At 44.4% G+C, this 24499-nt stretch overlaps 3 protein-coding genes across 6 annotated transcripts in view; 2 read left to right on the top strand and 1 right to left on the bottom strand.

The window, feature by feature from the left end:
- Positions 1-2455: 2455 nt before the first annotated feature.
- On the bottom strand, positions 2456-12546 carry vim (vimentin). 3 transcript variants are annotated; one of them, XM_060044853.1, is made up of 9 exons: positions 11811-12540; positions 11227-11287; positions 8286-8381; positions 7018-7179; positions 6000-6125; positions 4826-5046; positions 4093-4136; positions 3335-3414; positions 2456-3190 (listed from the first exon to the last, which is right to left on the bottom strand). In XM_060044853.1, the coding sequence occupies exons 1-9, from the start codon at positions 12371-12373 to the stop codon at positions 3149-3151; spliced, it is 1395 nt and encodes a 464-aa protein (XP_059900836.1). In that variant the 5' UTR covers positions 12374-12540; the 3' UTR covers positions 2456-3148. The 3 variants fall into 3 exon arrangements, with proteins under 3 accessions (XP_059900836.1, XP_059900837.1, XP_059900838.1); XM_060044854.1 differs by lacking the exon at positions 4093-4136 and having other exon boundaries at positions 11811-12544; XM_060044855.1 differs by lacking the exons at positions 2456-3190; positions 4093-4136 and having other exon boundaries at positions 3331-3414; positions 11811-12546.
- A 466-nt stretch (positions 12547-13012) lies between these two features.
- On the top strand, positions 13013-19313 carry trdmt1 (tRNA aspartic acid methyltransferase 1). 2 transcript variants are annotated; one of them, XM_060044857.1, is made up of 12 exons: positions 13013-13153; positions 14060-14169; positions 15187-15263; positions 15517-15588; positions 16292-16357; positions 16896-16965; positions 17081-17164; positions 17430-17485; positions 17600-17908; positions 18427-18484; positions 18668-18806; positions 18891-19313. In XM_060044857.1, exons 1-12 carry the CDS (start codon positions 13087-13089, stop codon positions 18989-18991), a joined length of 1209 nt encoding a protein of 402 aa, XP_059900840.1. In that variant the 5' UTR covers positions 13013-13086; the 3' UTR covers positions 18992-19313. The 2 variants fall into 2 exon arrangements, with proteins under 2 accessions (XP_059900840.1, XP_059900839.1); XM_060044856.1 differs by having other exon boundaries at positions 17570-17908.
- A 272-nt stretch (positions 19314-19585) lies between these two features.
- cubn (cubilin (intrinsic factor-cobalamin receptor)) overlaps positions 19586-24499 on the top strand; it is a 59727-nt gene continuing 54813 nt past the window's right edge. Inside the window, exons 1-7 of the mRNA XM_060045054.1 lie at positions 19586-19952; positions 20419-20548; positions 20995-21090; positions 21331-21369; positions 22049-22150; positions 22453-22556; positions 22926-23052. Coding sequence (XP_059901037.1) covers positions 19846-19952; positions 20419-20548; positions 20995-21090; positions 21331-21369; positions 22049-22150; positions 22453-22556; positions 22926-23052 — 705 coding nt within the window. The 5' untranslated portion in view covers positions 19586-19845. The remainder of the gene's footprint in view (positions 19953-20418; positions 20549-20994; positions 21091-21330; positions 21370-22048; positions 22151-22452; positions 22557-22925; positions 23053-24499) is intronic.

The raw sequence follows: 24499 nt of genomic DNA, 5'->3' as shown, positions 1-24499 counted from the left end.
GAATTGGGGGAGAGGAACGCCTCGGCGCCTCGAATTCATCTGCTGACCACCCGACCGGCCGTGTCCTCACCCGAGCTGTGCTGGAGTCACAGGCAGAAATCGTCAGAGCCATCGGTGGCATTAATGATCGCCTTGATCGGCTTATGAATGTACTCAGTGACATAAGCGCGTCAATAAATACACTTGTGTCAAAGTAAATTCTGTCCTTGCCTCTTTACATGCTTGAAATCACATTCTGCCGGGCCCGTATGGCTCCTCGGGGTGGGTTGCAGTTGACGGGTCCGGCATCCGGTTCCGGTTGTGCTGCTCTGGCAGTGGTATGCCATGGCGGTGTGCCACATTGTGGAGGACGCCACAGGCCATCACAATGTGGCACACCTTCTCAGGTCTGTACAGTAGCATCCCCCCCGACCTGTCCAGGCATCGCCACCGTCCCTTCAGCAGGCCGATTGCCCTCTCCACAATTATTCTCGTCCGGGAATGGAGGTCATTATACCTCCTCTCTTGGTCGGTGTTGGGGTTTGTAAGAGGGGTCATCAGCCACGTTCTTAGGGGGTAGCCACGGTCCCCTGGGGTCAGATGAAGGCAGAATACAATACACAACGTAAAAACCACACAATGAATGAATGCAGAAGTGCACCGTGGGCGACATTTCTAACTTTACGCCCGCTTTTACTGACGTGAATACTGAACACGTCAGAGAAACATGATATTTGGATGTGCACAAGCCCCAGATGTGCATTACGCTGGTTTATACATACGGGACAATTACACGAATAAAGCATTTACTCACCCAGAAGCCACCCATCGCGCACAGTGCCAGCCTCCAGCCTGTTCCATGCTGTTGGTCAGAATGAATGAATCGTGCGTTGAACCAGGCCACCTTGCCACGATGTTAAGAAGCTGCATTTGCGCATCACATATGACTTGGACATTGATAGAATGAAAGTGTTTCCTGTTGACGTAAACAAATTCATCCTGTGATGGCGCTTTTATGGCAATATGTGTGCAGTCAACAGCTCCGATTGACTCTAAATCGGAGCTGTTCCCTAAATATACGTTCCCTTCGGATTTGACCATTTGCGATGTCCTCTAACAACGCTAACGCAGCCATTTTTAAAACAATTTTCTTCATCCATTGCGCATGCTTTATAGCCACCCATATAATTGCAAGGTGTGTTAATTGTTCATTAGTGTGTCTCTGATGTGCAAATCACTCTGATGAGTCATTGTTTTCACCTTTTTTCCCAGTTTCCCAGCGTCAAAGTGTCGCCAAAGGAACAATAGCTGTAGAAACGTGCGTACGACAGCTCGAGCTGGCGTGGGGACCGCACATTTTTACGGTCATTTCACGTTTTGTACATCTGAACGTGAGCGTGGAAAAGGACGTACGCCACGTTTTTGTGCGTACGCAACCTTAGTACATGAGGCCCCTGGTCCTCGGCTGACGTCTCCGCCGGGGTCGCCGGACGCCGCGTGGCCCCGTAGGCTGGTCGAGCGGCGCGGCGGGGAGGCTCTCTTCGGGGTCGGGATCCCCGTTCCGGGTTCCACAGCCGGTTGAAGATCGGGCAGTCCCTCCCTATCAGAAGAGGTACCGGCAGAAGGGGCACTATTCCTGCATTATGCTTTATTGTGCATGCAAACTTTTTCATAATGCTTTATCTAAATAAACGAAATACGCGGTTTATTATAGCTTTAAATAGCTACCTGACTGCTATGCTGCTTATACCCAAATGTCTAAAGTTCCATTCAAGTTATTTCAAATGAATACAAGTGAGGCAGACCTTACACACACACACACACACACACACACACACACACACACACACACACACACACACACACACAGAGATCTGACTGGGGATAGGATAGGTTAATACACTTGAGGTGGTAAACAGGTTGTTTATTCTCTTGCCAGAAGGACTATGTCTATCTAGACTAGGCTACTTATAAATGTTTATGAATATTTTATTTATTTATTTTTCCCAAAGATCATATTCGGGGCTAATTAAATAGCATCCGAGGCTTTAGCCCCGAATAAAACAGCATAGGGACGCCACTGGTATCCACTATTCTAGCGCCTCCTTGATTACGGTCAGGCTGCTTAAACTTGGTTCACCCAACAGAGGGCACTCTAACATTTGCAATAAGTACGCAAAAAGCACCATGCTGGTATGTTTTTTACTATTTATTTTTTTATTTGCATGTATCTGACTACAATGGAATAAAAGGCCAAATTCTCAGTTTTCCTTATTTTTTCCGAAGTTCGACATAACGCTCAAATCACGATCACTATCTGTGCTATAACAAACATAGGATTTGAGCTTTCTAGTACAATTATTGTATTGTTGTCCTTTACTCTTTATACTTCCTTGAGTATGACATTATGGTGAAGCAGAAATGCACTGTAATTGTCATTAAAAAGTTACTCTAAAAATCACATACAGACCCAAAGGATATTCCACTGAAAGTATTTATTGACGTCATACAGAACGGTACAGTAGTAGTGACATGTTCATCATGGCTTTGAGTGCATTATTGCTGCAGTCCAGAACCGTATCTCTTTATATGTGGTGGATCCATTGAAGCCTTAAAACGAAAACAACCACACCGATTTTAAACACGTGTTGTAGATGATTTGAAAATAAGCCATTTTCTCTGGTCAGATTTTTATTGCAAATGATTGCGCCCCTCGCAACATATATACTAGAGTGAATAAGAACTTAAAGATAGATACGTGTGGTTCTTGTGGAAAGCCATTTGAATAGCTAGCGCTTTGTGCTGGTGGAGTAAATGTGGTACAGAAGCTACAAGAGAGAACGCCGGAGAGAATGTGCTCATTCAGCGCAGGATTACCTCCTCCTCCTCTACATTCAGTGACTATCTTATCTTCTACTGTTTCCTAGCCTAGAACAACCTTACTAGCAACCCAATGCCCCTAAAATGTGTCACTTTTAAAAGGCACTTTTTAAGATGTTCTTTTTATTTTTAACTTTCACTAACACAACATCAATATATCCCCGTTTGCCGCATATCATTATCATTTTGTTAGTCTTCATGCTTCAAATGTATTTCTTTGTATCCACCGCCCTTTCGCCCTTTCTCTTGTCTCCCCCCATCTCTCCTTAGTGGTTCAGTCGAGTTGATCTCATTCCTGGTCGTCGTGTTGCTGGGTTGACTCATTGATTACCTGACGGGGGGAGAACGGGACAGTGAGAATAAGCAATGCACAGAATGATATGGATGGTGTTGTCAGTCCACTGATGAATGATCAATCCACTGAATAATCTAAACGCAGTTCGCTGCAGGGGGGAACAGGGAGGTTTGGACTTACGTGTCCATCTCGGGTCTCGATGGTCTTAATCACGACCCTCTTGGTGTGGTCTACCATAGGCCGGCTCTCCATCATGGTTTCTTTATGAGCAGTGAAGAAAAAGAAAAAAACAACAACATGGTTTTGAGGACTCGCTATTAGTTTAAAACATGTCAAATATAGGGGAAAAAACTATGCCTTGTTAACAAACTTTGCACATTTACGTAGATTACACAAATAACATTTGTTACCAATAGCAACTTTGACATCCCCATACAGTGTACAATGTATATAGGCCAGAGCACGGTTGACAATTTCGATAGGGCCTTTTTAAATGAATGTAAAAATTGTAATGCCTTTGCATTACATTTTTACATTGTAATGCAACATCAAGGAGAGCTTTGACAGTGAGAGAATGGTGTGAATGAACATTGCGTGCCTGGAAGTAGGGTTTCAATAGGGGGGGGGGGGGGGGGGGCCTTTTGGATTCCCTGTGCTAGACATCTGGATGAAGTGCACCAACTTCAGTTTATATATAATGCATGAGGCTTCTGACTCAGCAAAACCCTCTCCCTCAGACACACACACATACACACACTTGCATGCCAACGAGCACACACGCACAAGTTCATAGACACACGCACACGCACACGCACACACAGAAACTCACACGCTCACAAACACAAAAAAAGGGTCCTTCCAAAAAATGTTGAAATCCATTTAAACTACAGCCGGGCTGCCTGTTGAATAAATCAGGAGCTGTGTCGTTTGTTACTAACCTCTCATATTAAGGGAAGAAAAGGTGGGCAATGGAGTGGTAATCCTAAGAGATGAGGAGAGAGGGGAAGGGAAATGGGATAGAGGAAGAGGAAGGGTTATGCTTGTACGTCATGCAGATGAAAGATACACTCCAGTCATGAAAATCTAGCCTATGTTGTATCATTTAGAACCACTTTAGGAATACAATTGCTGTTTCTCTTGTACTATTATATAATGTTTATTTTCATGAGATTTTCATTTGAAATAAACTTTTTATATCCAATTATTATTATTAACTACTTATAAACTTTACTTGTCTAGGAGTTGTTACTGAATGTATTGTGAGTAAAAATTGCTGATTGAAATATAATGAAATGAGTATAGAGGGAAAAAAAGGCCCCTAAAATACATATGAGAAAGTACGAATTAAAAGTTCCTCAAACTTTTAATTAGGTTGAGAAATGTAAAATATATGTTTCAAACCTTAAAATATTGCAGCAAAATCCTATTCCATTTGATTACAACACAATATGTGTTGCTCTATGATACTACAACACACGATCACATTGTGAGACACCACCTGCCTTCATCACAGATTAGTAATAGTAGGGGCTAGCAGCGATGTATCTCGTGACGTTGGTATAATCTGTAGTCATGGTCTACAACCAATAGTATTGATCAATAATCAACCCATCTCAATGCGTACACCAGCGGCACCGCGACAGCACAACAGCAGCAGCGCTTTGCTCCTACCTGCTCTCCTCTCCCTCCAGCAGCTTGCGGTAGGTGGCGATCTCGATGTCCAGGGCCATCTTGACGTTCAGCAGGTCCTGGTACTCTCTGAGGTGGCGGGCCATCTCGTCTTTCATGTTGCGGATGTCGTCCTCCAGCTGGACGATGTTGTCCTGGTAACCGCCAGCCTCTGCTCCGAAGTTGTCCTCCAGCTCGCGCATCTGGCGTTCCATGGATTCATTCTGAGGGGAGGGGGGGGACAGGAAATGACCTCATGTCGTGCTCCATAACAAAAATACACTAACAAATATAATGTGTAAAATATAAATGTCAAATGAATGACAAATGGTTCTTCAGACCACAGCTTTTTACATATTTCTTAGGCTGTAGGTGGTGATAGACGGATGAAACACCATGTATTCATTTAAAATATAAATCATAGCATAATAGAATCATAATGAGAGTCGTGATGGTCTGCGTCATGTCTGTGCTTTCGCACAGGCCGAGTGTGGCACATAGCTATTTTTAGAGTGCATTAAATCACATTAAAAATGTATTGTACCTCTTACTCAGCAGTACAAACACACTGCTACGTACGTCAGTGCTGTGTTCTAACCGCAGTGTGTATGCTCAAGGCTGGGAAAGAGGGATTCTCAATAATTGGGTAAAAAATATGGTAAAACAATGGTTATCAATGCTATGGTTGAAGCCTGGTTTATTATGGTACTTTTTCATTTATTACAGCCATCCTTTTGGTATTTAATATTAAATGTGTTTATAGTTGTTGTTGTTGTTGTTGTTGTGGTCATTGGTGTTGTAGAAAAAGGATATGTTAACACAGTAAGGCAGATAAACATGCCTTTACCGCATGTCAGCTTTAAGATAAGATCATATAGTTGATTGATTACAGATGGGAAATTTGGGAGCCACAGCAGCAAGTACATGACTTGCTTTTCTTCATGTCGTAGAATCAAAAAATTAATAAACACAAAATATCTCAAAATAAATTGGTTAGAATCAAATAATTAAAAAAGGCTTGATTAGATTAGATCAGATTCATCGATAGATAGTGGTCCAAATAGGACTTTTCGACTCAACCATTTCCCTGGAACCGATCCATAGAGGGCAGGCTTGGACTCGTCTTTACTCACAGTATAGAGGCCAATAGCTGTCAATCACAATGGGCGGGACTTACGGTTCCTCTGAGGGAGTCCACCTCGCAGGTGAGCGCCTGCACCTGGCGTCTGTACTCGTTGGCCTCCGTCTTGGACAGCCGGAGGGAGTCTCCGTTGCGTTGCTGCTGGTCGGCGAGGTCTGCAAACTGAGAAGGGATATGAGATCCATCAGGCGCTGGGAGTGGTCAAATTGCAGTACTTTGTAATTGCTTCTTTTTATTGAAGGATTCCCCATTGGAAAAGTTTAAAATTATATTTAGAATTAATAACAATGATTGTTGCAGAGCTCCAATATACTTTTAAATTAGCCATCGCGTTTGCTCTGTAACGGCTCAGATATCCTGTTGATTACAGCTGTGTGTGTGTGTGTGTGTGTGTGTGTGTGTGTGTGCGTGCGTGCGTGCGTGCGTGCGTGTGTGCGTGCGTGCGTGCGTGCGTGCGTGCGTGCGTGCGTGCGTGCGTGCGTGCGTGCGTGCGTGCGTGTGTGTGTGTGTGTGTGTGCCAAGCGTATAAAGGAAATCTAATCAACAGAGTCAGCTGTTAGTAGTGGATAATCCTGAGACAAAGACAGGCTTTAAAGCAACCTGCTGCATCTTTCCTTTACCTAACCCCATTCACCTTATTTACAAGTTCAGCCAGTTCAGCCGATTCACCATATTTATTATCTCAATATTTAAATAAATCTACAATGCCTCAGCATTTGAGGTAATCTATAGTTACCTACATTATATATATATATATATATATCCCAACTTTTGGCCTAAGGGCAGTATAATAAAGTATGAAGTACGTGTGGTGTAATAGAAGGGGGGACTAACAGGTGTACTTCATTAAGTTAATTATGGGTCCGTAGTGCCCGTAATCAGCCCTGGACACTATCTCATCAGTTTCACCTCTTTGATGAGGTCCCAATGTGAGAAAACATGACATACGACACACTTATCTCAGGCTTCACTTTGGACGTCCCAATGGATCCTATGGGACCCCTATGGGACCCCCCCCTGGACCAGAGCCATGCCCTTCCTCCTCCATGCCCACCTTAGACTTGTACCATTCCTCGGACTCGTGCAGGTTCTTGGTGGCCAGGGACTCGTACTGCTGCCGGACGTCCCGCAGGGCGGCGGTGAGGTCGGGCTTGACCACGTCCATCTCGATCTGGACGTGCTGGTCCTGGAGCTGGGCCTGCAGGTCGGCCAGCTCCTGGGGGTCAGACGCACACGAGGAGAGGGGGGAGGGGAGAACCGGAGGAAGAGGAGGGTTAGGGAGAGGAGAAGAGGGAAATCCTCAAATGAACATGAATGATTTGTGGCGTTTTTTTATCTATTTACGTTTTTGGAACCTCGTTCTGAGCAACTGAATGTAATGTGTGCTGGTGAAAACTGTCCCTTTGTTAGATATTTAATTATTTTTAAATGTTATAACTATGTTGTCAAGATCATATCTGCATACAGTATATTCTTTTTTATGATAATCATCTAATGCCCCTTCAGCCAAAATCTATTCTAAGATTTTTTCTGAGATACTACATTCATACTGGCATCGCTCGGTATTAAACAAAGAAATACAACCTCTATCTCTTCAGAGTTCGTAAGATCTCTTGCCAAACTATATAACAAATTCACCCTCAGTACAGTAGTTAGTACACTACTCTTACTAAATGTAACATACAGTACGTTGCAATTCCTCCTCTTCCCTCCTCTTTAATCGCCTTACCCAGCGGGTATAATCTCTGTGATCTCACCTCTCTCTTAAAAGAATTAACCCAGGTGGCTAAGGAATGCTGACGCACTGTAGGGGAGAATGGGTGAAAGAGGATTACAGCTCTCGAGCTCTCATCTATCTCAAAAGGGAACAATAACCTGTGCCAGCTCTATGACAGGCTTAACTGCACTTCATTATTTATGTTATTTTGTCATCCTTCGAAACAAAAACGGGATGTTGTTATTGTTTGTTAGCTTATTTTATATGAAATTCAAAGTTGCAAATGTAGGAAGTGAGAGATTGTTTGCCTTGTTTCTGGCAAATTGGTTATACGGTATGAGATAATATTATATGATGGTATAACAGAATTATCTGAGATATGGTTATAAATGATATAATATTATATGATATTATTACAGTATTGTCTGAGATATAGTTATTAACTAGATAATATTATATGTTGGTACTACAGTATTGTCTGAGATATGGTTATTAATGAGAAAAATGTATATGATCGTTTTTCAGTATTATCTGAGAATGGTTATCACTGAGATAATATTATGGTAATAGGATGGTATTACAGTATTGCCAGTTTATCGTCTTACCTCTTCATGGATTTTCCTGAGGAACATGATCTCCTCCTGAAGAGACTCAATCTTCCTCTCAAGGTCTAGACGGGCCAGAGAGGCATTGTCCACATCCTGCACACGCACACACACACACGCACACGCACACGCACACGCACACGCACACGCACACGCACACGCACACGCACACACACACACACACACACACACACACACACACACAAACATAAATATACATTGTTCATAAATTATTCACAATAAAGAGCATTAAATGAATCATTGATGAAACATTCCCATGCTAATCTAATTCTTACATCTCTATTGAAAGTACTGATTTTAATGCTGTTTCAGGAGTGATAATAAAACATCTTTCTGTGTGTTACACATCTTCGGAGCCAGAAATCAGGGACTCACTTATGGGGAATAACCATTCCTCGGGTCATGTGTGCCCAGAGAAACATCACAAACAGGAAGATGCACTACAGTTCAATTTCAAAGCACTATCTCAAATCTGTCTCATGGAAAATGAGACACTGGATGGTAAATCCAAACACCAGAATAGCACAGTCTTGGTTTTCAATTAAAGCCACCCAAGACCGTCATCAGCGTGACCTTCAAAAATAATTCCAAATCCCTGTGTGAAATGTGCAACGTGACCTTTGAATGAATGCAAATTTAGTGCATCCAGAACCGGACCCAGGCTCCTTTAGACCACCAAGCTAGCCTTTAGCATGTGATAGGGGAGTTCCTGATATTCTATGTCTTTGTTTGGAGGGCGTTTGGGGGTGGGGCGGGGTCTAGTGATGTATTCATGGTGTGCTTTAATGCAGCGATGACATTTACCAATGTGCTGTTAAATAACATCCATTTAATGCAGGCCAGGGCCACATAAGGCCATCTGGCCAAGCAGCACTTGTGCTAATTATCTGTGATTGGGAGAGCGGATCCAGGGCTAAGTGAAGAGGCAGGTTTACAAAGGCCTGCTGGCCTGCTGGGGTCCCAGACGTATTGTTCCATGTGCCCCCTGTCTCTCTCCCCCCCACTCAACCCCCCCTACACCGTGTAAGGCCGCTGGCGTGTCAAGTGGCTTGTGGGTGAAGTGGGCTGAGGACAACAAGCCAGCGAGAGGGTCTGTTCAAATTGTGTACGCAAAAATCCTCAAATGTACTCACCGACCACACTCACGCGCACACACACACACACACACACACACACACGTGGTTCTCACAAACACACACGTACGCAGACATGCAAACACACACATACATAGGCACACTCTCACAAAAACTAAATAAATCAAACACACACACACACACACACACAAACACACATGCATGCACCCCAACCCCTTGACTTTGACAACAGCTTGCTTTGTCATTTTCCCATAAATCCCCTCTTTCCTCATCAGGTTAGAAACAACGGCTTTTGGGAGACCCAGCCTTCCGGGTAAAGGGCTCACTCCACACAATGCCTCCCATTGAGTGGCCTTTTTAACACTCCGATAAACTGCTGGTATGTTCTGCACTGACCAGCCCCACTGCCTCGTTGGCTAACAAAAATAAAGATATTGGAAACATAAATGATGGCATCCAACATCTAAAACTAGGTATGTGTCAAAGGAGTAACAAATCAGATCATATTTTTTTATTTCTGATGGCCTGATGCCTACCAACATGAACAAGTCTCTTGACCTCTGGCTTTCTGGGTTGCTGGGTTAGGTTCCCTTGATTGGAAGAGACACTTTGGAATAAGCAAGTGGAAGGATGACTAAGGAGCTCAGGGCTCACCGTTGTCCTGAGATCCTTTCACCTCGGGATCGCCACCAAAACGCAATCTCACGGAAATAAATCACTTCCTCTCGACATTACCTGACAAGTGACCCTGAAGAGGTATTGGTTTTATCACCGTTAGCGAACAACCGCAGTGGGCTCAATCAAGGGGGAGAGAAAATCAATTCAGTTCCTCTAGTCATGCAAACCCCAACATCTCCTTTGTCACATCATCCGACCTCAAGGGAGAAACCACGCCCTTTGAAACAAGGCATCGTGTTCACCACACTCAGCATGAAGCCTTTCTTGATGTGAATAAAAGAGGTGTGTCAAAGTAAAGATAGAACAGAGTTTTGTTGCGTCATCATGGTGGTGGTGGTGGTGGTGGTGGTGGAGGTGGTGCTTCGGGAGGATGCTTGTTATGCCAAGAAAAGCTGTTTGTCATTTAGACGCTCTCCTTGTGACCTCTGAGGGAAACCAAACCACAAAGACGCTGCCTCCTCCAGGGATACCCCTCTCTGGCTCTCTCAGTCATCACAGAGGAATCAACCGAGTGGCATAGACAGGCTTATCTGAAACAACGCTTCCCATTTGCATGCTAGATGGCAAGAGCAAATAAATATTTTAAGAATTAAAGGATTGGGCTTAATATGAATGCAAAAAAAAAACGGAACCACCAATACAGAAGATAATTATCCTTAGCACTAAAACAAACAAATATTTTAGTTTTATTCCGTTTTATAATAGATCATGGCGATATTTTCAGACCGCACCAAAACTTGCGGAAATTTCTTTGGTGGGCTTGAATAAAATATTCATGTTTCTAGGGTAACCTTTTTCTTTTATATAATGGGGTATTTGGGGATCTTTCATTTTAGAAAACAATAAGGAGCGGTTCCTTTGACTGAGTGTTGTTGCAGTGGCTCCAGTGAGCACCTTTAAGTGGAGGCTGTCGGCCTAGAGGTTGTTTTTTGCCCAGCAGCGTGGGCCACACCCTATGTGCTGATGAGTAACAAAGGGTATAGGGCTGCAGAAAAAAACATACATAGGCCTACTGCTATAGTGATAAATTCACTCGTAATGTGGATGAATTTGTGGGCTTGACCTTCTGGATCATTGTTTATGTAAGATAAGAAAAAAAAAAAAGAAGGAGGAACGGTTTGTTTGTGTTTGAGTGTTGGCTGCCATACCTGTCTAAAGGTCTGGAGGTTGTGCTCTGCGTCCTCCTTCTGCAGCATCTCCTCCTGTAGCCTGCCGACAGAAACAGAAAGAGTTGCATAACCGCTGCCACGCCCTCGCCTGCTGTGGAACTGGGAAATCACATCATAGCTCTCTAGCTTTGGGCCACACGAAGGTCTTTTCCACACGGTGAAATGGCTTTCACGTCAAAGGCAGATAGATAGTGAAACTATTTAGGTATTTCCCTCGGTTGGCGGGACGGTCTCAAGGTCTTAGCAAAAGTCAACACATGCGCCAACACGGAGGGTTGCTTATTTCAGATGGATTTTCTTTAGGAACAATTCATGGGTAGTGATCGAGCTATTGAGGACTGGAAAAGGTATAACAGACCACAAAGACTAAAAGTTATCAAAATAACGGAAAAATATTAAATAACCCTCCCTAGCCCACTAGCCTGTAGTCTTATGAAGTTTCCATCACTTTCGAGGGGACATGACTTTCAACCGAGGGCGTTTAGTATGATGAAAAAGGGCAGATAGTCAAACAAATCAATCTCTGTGATCAACCGAACAGCCTTGGAATGACAATTTCATACTTTTGTCGCAGGCGTTCGACATCGTCGCCCAAGTTGTCGCGGTCCACCTCCACCTGCGACTTCTCGTTGGTCAGCTGGTCCACCTGCTTGCGCAGCTCACGCATCTCGTCCTCGTACAGATCCCCGATGCGGGACTTGCCCTGGCCCTTGAGCTGCTCCAGCTCGGTACTCAGCATCTTGTTCTGCTGCTCCAGGTAGCGCACCTTGTCGATGTAGCTTGCGAAGCGGTCGTTGAGGTGCTGCATCTGCGCCTTCTCGTTGGTCCTGTTGGTCTTGAACTCCGTGTTGATGGCCTCGGACAGCGAGAAGTCCACGGCGTCCGATGAGAGACGCGGCATGTGGGCGCTGCGCAGACGGACATTCTTGGAGGCGTACATGCCCTGCTGGGGCGCCGAGGAGACGCTGTAGGACGAGCGGGCGGTGGAGCGCTGCACCGCCGGGCTGGAGTACTGGCGGCTGGAGTAGGAGGTGCGCGACGCGGCGGGGCGCTCCGCGCTGAACATCCTGGAGTAGGAGGAGGCGGCGATAGGCCTACTGCTGTTGCTTGACCGATTACTCATCATTTTTGCGGTTTTCAATCCGACTCCTGGAGTACGCCCTTTTTATAACACCTCAAAGTGGGCTCAAAGTTGCGATGGGTAGGATAGTACAGTCTGCAGGCGCTCCAGCAACTGATATTCCAAGACCAGTGAGAGCTCTGTCCTGACTTCCACTTGGTTTTTATAGTCCCCTCCCTATGCAAATGACATAACGGTGCGTAAAAGCAGGAGGAGTTTGGCTTGCGAGGCTGTCAGAGATGGGACTGTGAAAAGAGATCCCCGCATTGCGACCCTCTGCTATTGTTTTCCGGGTGTTTTCCCCTCACAAAGCAAAGAATGCAGCTTTGCAAAGTGAGTCTATTTAACCACCCACCACCTTTCGTTGATAGAGTTCGAGTGCATTGAATATATATATTTTTACAAATGATATGATGTGATAAATTAAAACATACAACATGTATACACAAATAAATAAATTCAATACAAAACAAATAATACTATATATATATTATTTTTTATATTTTGAGCGTTCCTTTTATAAAGCTAAATAATTGCCTTTAGCTTATAGAATACAGCTGGTTTGATTAGTTTTATGCATGCCGCAACGAAACGGTTAGACCAATATGATTGCGGAATTAAAAGCGAAGCGGAACCTTTCTTCACAGAATTTGCTTCTGCCCGGATGCACGCCGCTGTAAACACGTGTGGTCCCCTGGTGTTTACTTTTACTTGCCAAAATGACAGCGGAGCTGAGAGTACTAGAACTGTACAGCGGTATAGGTGGAATGCATTATGCATTAAAAGGTAGGTGTAGGTGCATGCGTCATGTAGCTGATAGGGTAAAAGTAGCCGTAAAACGACTAAGAGAAGTTTCGAATTACTGCGACCTCTTATTCTAAATCCCCTCTATGGAGAGCACTAACGATATATTTGGAAATATATGTCTTTGCTGCCTGTATTTAATGCCTATAAACCCACCAATATTGCTCCCCTAGGGACATCTTAGTTCATCCTCTTTGTATCGAAATACCTTTACATTCACAAAAGTGTAATGTTATGTTTGTCATGTATGAGCAACTTCGAGATGTATTCTTAATAGATGTTCATCTTATCATCTTATGTAGTATGTAGGGCAACAGCTCAATAGCAACTAGGCAATACCGGTAATTGATGGCATTTCTTCATCATGAGGTTTTTTTTATAACCAAACTAACTGTGACAGCTATTACACATCTTCCAGAGGTTGTTTTTTACCCCCATTTTACAGCAATACATGTTTATTGCTAACTGACAGTCTTCGCAGTGACTTCATTGTGGAATATTAAACATTTGCCAATATAAGATCTAGCAATGTAAACGGATGGATAGTGGGAAATGTTTGAATCATTGGTCAAATATTTTTTGGATGATACAATGAATAATTGTATTTCAATGGATTAATCTGTTAACATATTCATGCTCGGTGCTATTTCCTGGACCACCTCTCATGTAGTGGTACACAGGACTGCATTGGCAACAATCTGTCTAGATGTCAAACTGCATTTTGTTGAAGTCAGACTAAAACAATAAAGTGCAGTGATGGTAACGCTGCGGCTGAATCCATCTATCTGGGTCTAAAACAAAGATGCAAATATCAATAATAGCCTTTTCAGGGGAAAGAATGCAACTCTAGCTGTTCCACTTCTCTTATCTAGTCTTATTTTCATCCAGAGAGTGGCGTAGCTGGCAAGGTAGTTGCAGCCATTGATGTCAACACCACAGCCAATGAGGTATACAGACACAACTTCCCAGACACGCCTCTCTGGCCCAAGACAATTGAGGTGAGTGTTGTGGGTGGGTGGTCTAGGGGTCTAACTGGTTGGACCCTAACCGAAACTCCTGCCTTAAAAATAATAAAATGCAGGAATGTTAGTTCAGCATATGCAGCGTATTAAAATATACCTCTCCTTTATAAATCTGTGTGTTATAAATTATTTATGTTCAGCTGTGCAAAGACTTATTATGGCAATGCGTCTATGTTCAATAATACAGTTCAGAATATTAACTGGCCCTGCCTTAACCTTCCTATTATCAGGATGTAATTAAAATTAATGATCTGCTTGTTTCTGTTATCATCACCATAGTCCCATGGCTGTCCTTGTTTTATTTGGACATTCCTCATAAAAGCATACACAAGGACAGGTGTGTGTGTGTGTGTGTGTGTGTGTGTGTGTGTGTGTGTGTGTGTGTGTGTGTGTGTGTGTGTGTGTGTGTGTGTGGAGACAAGGTCCAGAGGGGAGGCACATGCTACTGCAGTAGCGTAATCACAACCTGACGAAGGGAAAGAAGTTTCTTGGAAAGTAGCCTTAGGCTTGGGTTACAGGCCTATTTGTTTAACGGTTGCAGAAGGAGCTAGCTTGTGGATGCTCCACTAGGGGAAAGCCATTCAGTCTGTTTGTTGTTAGGTTTTGTTGTCTATCATGCCCTGCTGCAAAGTAAATTTCCCCCGCGCAATATAAAATATGAACTGAACTGCACTGAACAGCTTTTCATTGCTTTTACTGTCAAAACAACCTGATGTTATCATGTCATGAATTAGAGGTCGGTTTGCATTCTGGTATGCAGAAGGGCAATAGAGTTTCACCTTTATATAGCGTTGCAGCTGTATTTCCTCTGCATCTTGTGACGCCATTTAAACACATCAAAAGCAGTGTTGACTGGGATCGGGAACATCATTAAAAGTGTATGTACTTTTCAGGGTAAACAAGCCTAGACCAAGGCCATTCATTATGGCCTTTTTCAGCAAAGCCTTGATTTGATGCAACAGTTTTTCTTTGTATTGCTGATTTTATCTACAGGGTATATCACTAGAGGAGTTTAACAAACTGTCCTTTGACATGATTTTGATGAGCCCACCATGCCAGCCTTTCACGAGGTAGGTGTGAGTGTGTGTATGTGTTTGCATGCGTGTTCATCCAGAAAAGTATTATGAAGTACTTTCAATTCTCTACACCTATGGTGAGATTCAGTCCAGTCGTCCGGTACGTTTTCACACACGCTATAAACTATTCCAATCCGGTTCGGGAAATCATTCAGATTGTTCACAAACCAAAACGACCGGCCTCCCCACATTACGGACTCGCGCTGACCAAGCGACTTTGGCTGATTGAGTTTCTCCATTGTTGCAGAATCGGGCTGCAGGGCGATACGTCAGACCCCAGGACCAAGAGCTTTCTCTACATTCTTGATCTACTGCCAAGGTGGGGCCTCGCACTCACGCATCGCCACCCTCGCCCGCCCCCCTCTCTCTCACTACCAACCGTGTCCGTTTGGCGCTTCCGCTTCTCTTGCATGCGTGCTCTGCCTTTAACCACGGACGCTGTCCACCCCAGCGCAGCTCGTTTCCTCTCATTGTGACACTGTATTGTGGCGCGGTGACCCTGCCGTGAGCACGGCCTTGCTTCCCAGCAGGGGAGAATTCCGATGGGATCTAATGTGGCTTTTTATATATGGAGATATTTGTATCCTGCTGAAGCACACACAGAATTATTATGATCTCAGCCATGAAGAGCATATAAAAACAATCAAATTCTAATGAGAATTATCTATATATAAGCAGGACATATACTGTAAAACACCATGTATTTCCCATCTTGTGTATAATTGTGCTATTATTACATCTGAATAATTTCGGCCCACTTAGTAGGTTCTCCTATTCGTTGGCTAATTCCTCATTTTTTTGTAGCTTGCTCTTCCCACCCACTCCGTTGTAATTTGCCACCTCACGGCCCGATTCTAAAACGCTGTTGAACGTTGTGGGCTGCATGCCATGCAGCATAACGTGTGTATTCTGGATTCCGCAAGGCAATCAATACGTCCTGCCACTGTGGGAACTCCATCCATTCCTGCTCGTCCTCATCAATAATGCATGTCCTCCTCCCCGTGCCCCCCTGACCTCCGCAGGCTGGCCGTTCTGCCCCGTTACATTCTGCTGGAGAACGTGAAGGGCTTCGAAACCTCCTCGGCCAGGTAACCATGGTAATGGGTCGGGGGGGGGGAAGGACGGGTGAGGGGCGTGTCCTCTGCACATGGGGAAAAAGGGTTTAGGGGGGGACGGTCATCGCTAAGGCAACACAGCTGTCTGTCAATAGTGATGCCCCTCCCCTGGACAACGCTGGATGCTTTAAAAGGCTCCAGTCTGTAATACTCTCTGAGGACTCCCATGGGGGCGGGGAACAGTTTGAGCTCTTTGTGCCCCCAACCAAAGTCTTGGGAATGGGTTTTTGCCCCTGGAAAAGTAGACGTCAGGATTCCAAAATGGGGATGAAACTATGACAAGATCTGGAATTTTGGCTCAACTTTGAGTTTAGTGGACATTATAGAAATGAACTGAAAATGAACAGCGATAACAATACATTCACACTCACTTATTTATTATTTTGTATGTTAAATAAATTACGAAGAATTCTAAGAATCAAACTGTTGATTTAAAAAGATAATATGAAGAATATGTAAAAAGAAAAACTATGGCCAGTCTGTTGTTTAAACGTTTTCCTTTGTTGTCCAGGGATTCACTGCTACATACGCTGAAGGATTGCGGATACACGTTTCAAGAAATCCTGGTGTCGCCTACCAGTGTAAGCCCTAACAATAATCAATAATAATGAATGTTTTAAAGGACTGCCTTTATTCTAATCTTGTATTGTTCCCTATGGTCTGTTGGTCTCATGCATCCCTGATGCGTCTACACAGCTTGGTATCCCAAACTCAAGGCTTCGCTATTTCCTCATTGCCAAGGCACCTCCCGGAAGCTTCTCATTTGAGACCAGCTCAGAGGTAAGACAGCCATACACGAAACTCTGGCCATTTCTTGGAAACATGACAAACATTTCACAAAACTGGTTATCTTAATATGCATACTTTTATTATATTTTGGACAGCAATTTAAAAATAAGCATATAAAGTTAAAGATAATCTTTTCATTCATTAATTATTTAATTTAGTAATTTGTTTGAATATCTACTCGGTTGACTACTGGACTTAAACTCCTGCCTCTGTCTTTAACGTCTGATTGTTCTTGTGTTGTCCCGCTAATGAGCAGATTGTAGAAGGATTCCCTCAGCCCCCTTCGTCCAAGTCCTCCTCACACCCCATACCAGCCCCGGCCCCGGCCCTGGCCCCGGCCCCGGCCCTGGCCCCGGCCCTGGCCCCGGCCCCGGCCCTGGCCCCAGCCCCGGCCCTGGCCCCGGCCCTGGCCCCGGCCCTGGCCCTGGCCCCGGCCACTTCCTGTCGGGGCACCGGCCTCAAAGAGCAGCAGGAAGTGGTACCCCCCGACCCGGACCGCGTGGTCCTGTACAAGCTGGAGACGGCCCGGGACGCGGACAGGAAGTCCAACCAGAACGCAGACCTGTCGGTCCGGCAGATCCAGGAGTTCTTAAAGCCGCGGTCAGACCTCGGTGGAGAGGAAGAGGAAGAGGAAGTGAGTCAGTACCTCCTTCCTGCCAAGACTTTGCTGCGCTACGCTCTCCTCATGGACATAGTCACGCCCGCCTGCAGGAGATCCGTCTGCTTCACCAAGGGGTGCGTATAAGATATAGGGGTCCTTCATTTTATATATACAAATGTATAAACCCAATATCAGATGTAGCTAATTTAATGTCAATGTAAACCCACCGACAGTTTAGGTTGACATTATTGACAATATATGCAACATGATGCTACATGATTGCAGATGCAATATTCCAAGGCTGCATTTGAATATCTCAGCATTTCAGTACTGCATAATAACCGGGTGGATTCTGAGCCAACGTTTTCCCACCGGAAAAGTTTCTAGCTGGACTTGATTAATGGAACTTAAAACTTTTTTTATCTTTTGATGCTCAGTCCTGCTTCCCATTTGATGCAGCCTTTTTTTAATAATAATATGCTGACGCATGCTATCAAACTTTACTCAATGTCTATGTATTTATTTTCCAGTCTGATATGAATTTCAATACGAATTGACGAGTCAATGACGCAGTAAATGATGAAGATGTGATGATGAGGGTCGGTTGTTCCCTCGTGGTTGCTGATTGGCTGTACCTTCCTGTTTTGAACAGCTACGGCCACTATGTAGAGGGAACGGGATCCGTTCTGATGCCCGGCGTGGAGGCAGAGGTAGCTTCACACACATGTTTGACACACAATTGCTGCCTCTACAACCTTTGCTGTTTTAGTGTCAAGACTTCACCAAATGACCCCTGGTCTGTCATGTCAAACAAATACAGGCCCGCTTTGAAAGCACCCAAAGCCCCGTGTCGCTTTCGCTGGGTTGACCTCTCCCCACCTCTCGTCCCCTAGATGCACTCTGTGTTTAAAGGCCTTGAGGAGCTGCCCGCAGCGCAGGACGAGGAGAAACTACGGCGGCTGCGCACTCTGAGGCTTCGCTACTTCACGCCGAGAGAGATCGCCACCCTAATGGGCTTCCCCTCCAATCTGGGTGAGTCAGACAGCGGTAAAGTCACGTCACAACATCCTTTGGTACGTTTGTTTTGATCCTTGGCTGTTTCCCCCCGCTCCCCAGCCTTCCCAGAGCGCATCTCCACCAAGCAACGCTACCGTGTGCTCGGCAACAGTCTCAATGTACGGGTGGTGGCCAAACTCATACAGATCATGGCGTCCTAGCACACAACGGAAGAACACAAAGACCAATAAAGACTTTTGCATTTGAGCTCTACCGTCTCCCAACGATGACCCTGCATTGGAACATGATGGAGTGGGAGGGAGGGGAAGGGTTTATATTTATGCGTGACGTGCAGGATGAGATGACAATAACCTAGGCCTTTTGATGGTTCCTAGCTTCAAACGCACAATCATGGACCGCGTCGAAGGTTCTAACGGTTCTTCAAAGTGAAGAAAGCCCTATGTCTTTGTTTTATATGTATTTTGTATGTTACTTTATGATCTTTAAAACAAACAAATAAAAAAGATGTCTCCAAAATCCGCATTGCAGTGTTTTTTTGATAGACTGCGGCCAACCTTGATTCAAGTGAGGCTTCATTTAAATTTGAATCCCTAATCATGTCTCACCAACAGAACGTATAAACCAACGATGTTCACATCTCATGCCAGCCGCATTACATTGTGGAAGAACCCTTATGGCAGGGAACCATTAACACAGGCACACATTACCTGGTAACTTATTCATTGAAAGCATGTGATGGACACGCTCAAAGCATCCAGTCAGTGTCATAACCATCCCAATCTTCCCTTAACCCCACCACAGATGCTTTGGTAACTTTATTAGTCTTCCAGACTTTTATGATCCCAAATCGTTTTTTGTGCTGTGTTCAGGGTGGAGGGTGGACGAGATCAGGGCCAAAGTTCTCTAGGCTGAGGTGTCATAGTCGGGGAGGTTTGGTGCAGGACCTTAGAGACGCAAACACTTACCAGCGGGCAGGACTTCAGCATAGAGTCCGGAGACCGTGCAGAAGAGAGGTCTTTTTTATTTTCTGCTATTCTCTCTGTTTCTCCGGGGAATGGCTTGGCCGCTGTGGCTGCTCTTCGCCCTCCTCTTTCTCTTGGTGGGATTGCAGGGGGAGGATGGGGTGCACGATGGAGACAAGAGGGACAGCAGCAGTGATCTGTGAGTGACTTGTGTTTTCACCTAGGAGGCTCACCTGTGAATTGGGCTGTTTTATGCATGGGTGTTGAAAATGTATTTATAAAATAGATACAAAATATATTACTTGTTTTATACATTCTTCAACCAGGTAGCCTAAGTAATGTAGTCCCCTAAAATTTTTAAATGCTATATAGTGGTTGTGAATTAAGAAGTAGCCTTACATGTGGCCTGCTTTATTTTCTAGCTCAACTTTGTTCTGAATCAACCTCGTTTTTATTGAGTCCATCCAAATCCGAATGCATTGTCATGCATGTGAATCTAAAGCGCATGTCTTGTAGTCAAATAAGCCATGAGAACCAGCAGAACAATTGTTGATTTAACTTTTAAGTACAATCAGCAATACATTTGAGTAAAAGTACTTTTCAAAAGTGGGGTGAGTTACCCATGAAGCTAGCTAGTTGTTTAAAGCCCTCTCCACCCACCGTAGACCTCGTATGCTCTCGGACAAAGGCAACCTGGTGTTCTCCACGGGAGACAACAAGGAAATCCGCTTCCAGCCCTCGGCATCGGGGCGGGTAAAAGTGGGCGACCAAGACCTCACATTGCTACTGACTCAGGTGAGGTCAGACCATCCCCCATCGAGCATCCATTATGTATACATTACTGCTAATGATACATGTTTATAGTTATTCATTTTATGGGATTTTCCTCTTTCTCCGCAAGGATTTCCTTCATGGTCATTTATTTTATGAGCCACTAATATATGTGAACTAGAAGTGTGTTGCTCACGTGAAACCAGCAATGATTAACTGTTTTGGACGCCACGCTGCAGATCTCTTATCAGCAGCGATAATCACCATCGATCATACACTATATAATTATACATTTTTGTCCCACTGTTTAGATGCCCGTCCACGATTTAGCTGTGTGTCCCATTTTCTAAATATCTATTATTTTCCTTTTCTTTTTTTTATTTCAAAACTCTTATTTGTTAACATCCTTCTCCCTGGAGGACAAAGCTTGAGCTTGTCACACTAAATACGACACCGTTCCCTGAGTGCAGATCAGCAGCAACAAGGCTGATATCGAGGACCTGAAGAGCCACGGAGGTGTGGTGCCACCCGAGATCACCAACAGACTCAACCAACTAGACACTAAGGTGTGGAGAACAGGGCACACAAATACCTCTTCTATACCCTGTATGTTCATGCACGTGTTCAGACAGAGATTACTAAATACATCTAAAACCCCTCACCCCAAAAGCAACATATAACAATTGTGCTTGTAGGCACCGTTCAAAACAATACAAATACTAAATGATATACACCTGATTTTAATGTCGAATTAATCTGTCATTGACGTTAAACCCACATCCTTTATTTTCTCTGTTCTCTTTCAGACGTCAGCTCTTGAGACGAAAGTGACCTCACTGGAATCTGTAAGAATTCAACACGCAGGTCAACGTTATCATAGATTATTTTAAATTAATTTTTAGGAGATTACTCTTCAGGGATATACGTAAACCTCATGTTATCAGTTTGCAATAACGCCACCTAAATGCTGCCATTCGACTGAAAACGAGAGAATACAATAGCAGTTATATTTTGTAAAAGTTTATTTTCCATTCAAAACCGATTTTTGAACGTCAGCTTTTAAGATAGGTTCAAATTAAATAATGTCATAGACGTATGTTGGTAGGATGATGTGAAGACGTCTGCAGTCTGGAATCAGTATCGGTAAAGAAGAAGTGTTATAGGTGCAAAGTCCGATTGGGAACCAGACTGCTCTCATTGCTGTGTGGGTGTGTGTGTGTGTGTGTGTGTGTGTGTGTGTGTGTGTGTGTGTGTGTGTGTGTGTGTGTGTGTGTGTGTGTGTGTGTGTGTGTGTGTGTGTGTGTGTGTGTGTGTGTGTGTGTGTGTGTGTGTGTGTGTGTGTGTGTGTGTGTGTGTGTGTGTGTGTGTGTGTGTGTGTGTGTGTGTGTGCGTGCGCTTGTGTGCGTCTCTGTGTGTACGTGCGCTCGCGCGCGTGTATATTTGTGTACGCGTCTGTGCGTGTGTGCCTGCGTGTACCTGTGTGCATGTCTGTGTATGTGTGTATGTATGTGCGCCTCATACCAGGTCGTTCAGCGGCGGGCATGCAACAGCAATCCCTGCAGGAACGGAGGCACCTGTTTGAACCTGCTGGACTCCTTCCACTGTGTTTGTCCCGGCAACTGGGCTGTGAGTAACACAAACCAGCAGACACACACTGTAATACTATTACTAAACACTGTTTCATTAGTATACACTATTATACATATTTTGTTAAACTATTTCATTACCATAAACTGTACGTATGAATACACACTGTTATTTCTATACAATATTTCATTGGTATACAATATTTTATTACTATACACGGTTGAACATATCAATATACGGTACTCTTTATTATTACTATACACACTATTTCAGTACTGTACACTTTTTTACAACAACACTATACCATTCTTTGTGTGTCTCTATGTGTGTGTCGTTGGTAGGGCCCCAGTTGTGCCACAGATGTGAACGAGTGTCAGATCTATAGCGGGACGTCCCAGGGCTGTCAGAACGGGGCCACGTGTTTGAACAGCCCAGGTTCCTTCAGGTGACCCCCCAAGACACATACACACACACACACACACGCACACACACACATGCATGCACGCCCACACACACATACACACGCATACACAAACATACCCAAACGCACGCACGCACACACACACACACACACACACACACACACACACACACACACACACACACACACACACACACACACACACGCACACACACACACACACACACACACACACACACACACACACACCACGTTTCACTGATCTTTATCACCGTGAGGATTGAACACAGACTTTAATGGTATTTGTTGAAGCGTGTGAACCTCACAACACTATCTCCTGATATGTGAATGATGTTGTTCACCATCGGACGCACCGTCTCTCTCCGTTTACAGCTGTGGCTGTTCTCCGGAATGGTCGGGCTCGCTCTGTACCGTGCGCTTTGACGACTGCAGGGGCTCCGGGCAGGGTCTGTGCGTGCACGGCATGTGCATCGACGCCGATCGCGTCTCTCCGGGACAGGTGAGCGAGGGAGCTCATGTAGTCACCAGTGCGGTTCTTCCGGTCGTGCCTTCTGCAAGCTGGAGGTTAACCTCGTTCCCGGACGTTCTCATCGCTTGACGGAACGCTTTGAGATGGTTCCTTCTATACATAAAATGCTTAGGGACAGCCAACACTAACAGCAAAGTACTATACATATCGACATCTATATCTACATCTATATAGATATATATATCCAGGTTGTCTTTATACATCCAGGTTGGCTTCCTGAAGGTCCTTTTTCAATACCCACCAGCACCCATTCCCAGCACCCATCCCCATCAAGTGTAATAACCTTGGTGTGACGGATGGCCCTCTAGGCGAGTCAATTTTATGGCTCAATTATATTTCATACAGCAGCTAGAATAATGCAACGCTTTAGCACCGCTCCAGTGCCCAGCCAGAGCCGTTAGTTTGATGGCAGTCCTGGAGGTGCGGATAAATATTGCGATTTAATGGATGGCGGACTGATAGAAGGAGGTAGCCGTCTCTACGGTCTCTGTGAGAGTGCTTTTGCTTGTGTTCCATCAAGGCTCCTATGATTAATGCACATCACAATGTGCATTAAGTTAGTTCCCATCACAATGTGAGAAGAAGAAAGAAGACGCATGAAGTTGTAATTATATTCATAAGAATAACTTGATAAGTATGCACCCTTTTAAAGAACATAACAAAGTGCTTTTCAAGTGGTGAGGTAGGTAAAGTGAGGTAAAAAAAGATTAACGGACAAAATAAATAGGAACGTGCATGCAATCACTGCACAAATAGTTCTTAATACAAAAACTAATTGTCTTTTGAAGCAAAGTAAATCTTGGGAACGACAAAGCCTGGTTGGCCGTGGTGGTGAAAGCCCACCTCCGTTAGTTTGTCGCCCAAACTTTGGACCAGAATGTAGGTTCCTGGCAGAAGATCTCAGGCGGTCCTCAGCCCGGTAGGGGGATACAAGGTCAGAGATGAAGCCTAGCTTTACAAGTGATACAAATCATTTTAAAATCTATCCTGAAAGAGACAGGCCTCGTAGGAAGTGGCAGGGATGCAACAGCATGGGCGATATGGTGACATCTAAGGGCTTGTTAAAATGGCAGGAAGCGTTGTAAACTAACTGCAGGTGGATTCAGTTCGTTCAGGGGATGGAATTCTGCTTGAAAAATAAATACAGTCACAGTAATCATGTGGATAGCACCCCGAGATTATGTGTAATCTCAGCTCCGATCGCAGGTCAGGATCAGCTGTAAAAAGTCAGCTGACATCCACTGTCTGATATCAGTGAGATACATTTTGTCACGTATGAATGCCACCTGATTCCCATCAACACATTTGGTCGAGAACCTTGTGAAATCCCTTGACTTTTCACCTTAGGACCCTCTTCTCCCGTTATACAACCACCGATAGAGAAACAGCTATTACCTTACTGACATGTGACATTTTC

The sequence above is a fragment of the Gadus macrocephalus genome, chromosome 23, assembly GCF_031168955.1.
Source record: "Gadus macrocephalus chromosome 23, ASM3116895v1".
NCBI classification, from domain to species: domain Eukaryota; kingdom Metazoa; phylum Chordata; class Actinopteri; order Gadiformes; family Gadidae; genus Gadus; species Gadus macrocephalus.
This window is presented reverse-complemented; position numbering and strand designations above follow the sequence as displayed.

What these genes read in the sequence shown, in the direction of transcription:
- vim (XM_060044853.1), bottom strand. Translation starts at nt 12,373, where the DNA reads ATGATGAGTAATCGGTCAAGCAACAGCAGTAGGCCTATCGCCGCCTCC. An exon ending in TCAGGAAAATCCATGAAGAG is followed by an intron (nt 7,180 to 8,285) that starts GTAAGACGATAA and finishes TCTGACCCCCAG; the next exon opens with GAGCTGGCCGACCTGCAGGC. An exon ending in CTGGAGGGAGAGGAGAGCAG is followed by an intron (nt 4,137 to 4,825) that starts GTAGGAGCAAAG and finishes CTCATCTCTTAG; the next exon opens with GATTACCACTCCATTGCCCA.
- trdmt1 (XM_060044856.1), top strand. Translation starts at nt 13,087, where the DNA reads ATGACAGCGGAGCTGAGAGTACTAGAACTGTACAGCGGTATAGGTGGA. An exon ending in TCCTGGTGTCGCCTACCAGT is followed by an intron (nt 16,966 to 17,080) that starts GTAAGCCCTAAC and finishes GCGTCTACACAG; the next exon opens with CTTGGTATCCCAAACTCAAG. An exon ending in TCCGTCTGCTTCACCAAGGG is followed by an intron (nt 17,909 to 18,426) that starts GTGCGTATAAGA and finishes TGTTTTGAACAG; the next exon opens with CTACGGCCACTATGTAGAGG.